Source organism: Cicer arietinum, chromosome 4, assembly GCF_000331145.2.
Source record: "Cicer arietinum cultivar CDC Frontier isolate Library 1 chromosome 4, Cicar.CDCFrontier_v2.0, whole genome shotgun sequence".
NCBI lineage: Eukaryota > Viridiplantae > Streptophyta > Magnoliopsida > Fabales > Fabaceae > Cicer > Cicer arietinum.
This window is the reverse complement of record NC_021163.2, coordinates 27277304-27280111: the sequence shown is the minus strand read 5'-3', so window position 1 is coordinate 27280111 and position 2808 is coordinate 27277304. Positions and strand designations below refer to the sequence as shown.

The 2808-nt window shown below is 33.4% G+C and overlaps 2 protein-coding genes and 1 non-coding gene across 3 annotated transcripts in view; 1 reads left to right on the top strand and 2 right to left on the bottom strand.

Annotated features, from left to right (window-relative positions):
* The window catches only part of LOC101496428 (calcium-dependent protein kinase 10-like), a 4808-nt gene extending 3412 nt beyond the window's left edge, over nt 1–1396 (bottom strand). The window contains exons 1-2 of the mRNA XM_027333467.2: nt 973–1396; nt 1–456 (exon numbers count right to left, since the gene is read on the bottom strand). The exon at nt 1–456 is cut by the window's left edge and continues 510 nt beyond it. Coding sequence (XP_027189268.1) covers nt 1–426 — 426 coding nt within the window. The 5' untranslated portion in view covers nt 427–456; nt 973–1396. The remainder of the gene's footprint in view (nt 457–972) is intronic.
* Nucleotides 1397–2153: 757 nt separating this feature from the next.
* Nucleotides 2154–2226, bottom strand: TRNAK-UUU (transfer RNA lysine (anticodon UUU)). The gene has a single exon. It is a non-coding gene; the product is annotated as a tRNA-Lys (tRNA).
* An 87-nt stretch (nt 2227–2313) lies between these two features.
* LOC101515661 (putative pentatricopeptide repeat-containing protein At5g06400, mitochondrial) overlaps nt 2314–2808 on the top strand; it is a 3633-nt gene continuing 3138 nt past the window's right edge. The window contains exon 1 of the mRNA XM_004497636.4: nt 2314–2808. Within this exon, the coding sequence (XP_004497693.2) occupies nt 2334–2808 (475 nt within the window). The 5' untranslated portion in view covers nt 2314–2333.

Below are 2808 nucleotides of genomic sequence, written 5' to 3'. Positions count from 1 at the left end.
CTCTTTCCCAGTAGCTTTCTCAACACAAAGAAACGTAGTTCCAAATTGTCCTTGTCCAAGTTTTGCTCCCAAAGTATAAAACTCCTTAAGACTAATTGTTTTTCGCTGCAAAACTGAATCTGTTTTGAGTCCTGCACTTGCTAGTTTCTTCACATTGTGTGGTCTCTTTGGTTTTGCAGGTGTAGCACTGGCAGCTACAACAACTTCATTCACTTTTGGTGGTTTTTGTTGAGGTGATTTCGCATCTTCCATTTCGATTTTCACTACATTTGGTGGCTTGTTTTGAACAGTTTCTTTTGGATTGGTTTTGTGTGCATAAGAAGTATCTTTCTTTGATCCACGTGGCCAACAAAATGGAATTCGATGTGTAGAGGGAGATGATCCATCTTTTGAAGAAGTTCTCGATCCAATGCAGTTGTTTCCCATCTAACACTAATTTCTCCCTATCCCAAGCATCTATAATAATATAGCAAACAAGAAACATGCAAACAATAATGTTGTCAATTGCAGATCATGGACAATAGCATGGAAAATAGCACTTTGCACAAATTTCACTACGCTGCAAAGCTATAGCGCCTTATGTAGCACCAACACTTCATATGTGAGGCATGTGTAGTGTACACGACACTTGACACCAGCACTACATGGACATATGTAGTTAGTTACATTCAATTACTTCATTTTTTAGAATATTATTATTGATATCAATATGTCGGAGTTAATTTTTTTCTTAGATAGCGCTATTATATATTAACGGCTATTTGATAAAACTTTAAGCTAAATTGCGTATCGTGGACCAATAACATATTGCTCAAACTCCGTTTCGCTATAACGATGCTATAGTAGCTATTTGACAACCCTAGAAACCATAGAACCCTACAAACCCAAAATGACAAAAACCCAATTTGTTTTTCTCTTCAAATTGAAAAAACTAAAAAAATACAAAAAAATTGGAAGCAAATGTATGATTACCTTATGAGCTTGATGGTGCAATGCAATTGATCATTGCACAAAGCTAGCAATAAATCACGAACATGCAATAAACCCAGATGGTATCAAAGATTTATGTAAATTTGTGGGAATGTTGAAATTTTATTTGGAATTAATGGGAAGAACCGATTATTAAACCAACTTCAAGGAACCCAAATTAAGGAGAAAAAACGTGATTAATTATGAAGATGGGAAACAAAGGTGGAAACTTTTGAGGGAATTGAAAATGGGAAAAGGGAAATAAACCTTAATGTGATAGAATCAAAAGTGATTGTTAACGTAGAAAAATGGAAGAGAAAGAGGGAAAAAAAAGACATGGGGTTATACCGTTTTTTCTGTTAGGAAGATGTAACAAAATTTGGTGAAAACGCGTTATATTACATTTGGAAAATCGGACGGATATGATGATGGGACAAGTGGAGTGGACGGTTTAGATTTGATTTCATCTGTGATGCAGTTATTTGTTGCTACGTGCAATCCCTATATTCATTCCAACGACATGCTAAACCGTGCCGGCTGTAGCCGGTGATATTTTATTCTCTTGTTCACGTATTTATATTCTATATGAATATTTAGTGTATAATCTTATCATTTGATTCTTCCATAAAATAGTTTAGGATTTGATTAATTTTTTTTAAAAACAAAAGTTGACATTAGATACAGAATGTCAAGTACATTGAACAAGAAAAAAATAAAATTGACGAGGAGAATATTGCATAAATAAATTACAAAATGTATATTATATTAAATTTTAGGTTCGATTTGTCTCTATAAGTCTAGTGGAGATTAATCAGCTAATTCCGTTAAGATGCTTTAAAATTGTTGAAGCGAACTGCACATTAACTCTTAAAATTTTTTTAATATTTAGTAACTTAACAAATACATTCAATCAAAAGATCGCAATACTTGGCCAAGTAAGAGATTAAGAAAAATTTAACCATCTACCCTTACATTTATATTCTTACCCCATATTTTACACAAACTACCTTTTTTATTTTATTTTATTTAAGTTTTCTGATAAAGTTCAATTTAAAAAAAAAAAAAGTGTTATGAAAAAAAAAAATTGTAAGTTTTTCAAAACTCCAATTAAATTTAGTGGAATAGATTTTATTTCAAAAAAAAATTTAAAAAAAAAGATAGTTTAAATAATTTTAAAAAAAAAACACGCCCGGTGGGACTCGAACCCACAATCGCTTAATTAAAAGTCAAACGCCTTATCCATTAGGCCACGGGCGCTACTTGTTGATAATTGGTTGTAATATTCAATTATATTGCTTTCTTTCTATTAGAAATATTTTCCGATCTTTCCATTATTCTGTTTGTTTCGTTCTCAGCATTTGTGAATGTTCAAATTTGCAGAACGCACCATGAGAGCATTAAACAAACTCCGATCCATTGATTCCTATTTCCTTTCACAATCTCATCATATTTTTCATCTTTCTACTTCCTCCAAGTCATCAAAACTTTCCCACCCTCACAAAACAATAAAACAACTTTCCAACTCAGACACTGAACCATCTCGTGCACTTTTCAACGAGATCACTGAGATTTTAGGTGCTGATAACGTAATCCATGATCATTCCCCATCTGGGTTTTTGTTTCCCCTCGAAGTTCGCAACACCAAAGTTGGTTTTATGGATCAGCATGATTGCACCAAATCTGTTTGTGAAAATGCCGTTGAGAGTGTTGTACTTGGGAAAGACGAAAACTTTCCCGTTTTGGAAGATACCCAATTGGTTCAAATGGGAGAAGAAGATATGCGCCGAATGGTGGGTGAGATTACCGAAATAATTCGAGCGGAAAATGGTTCTATTTCTG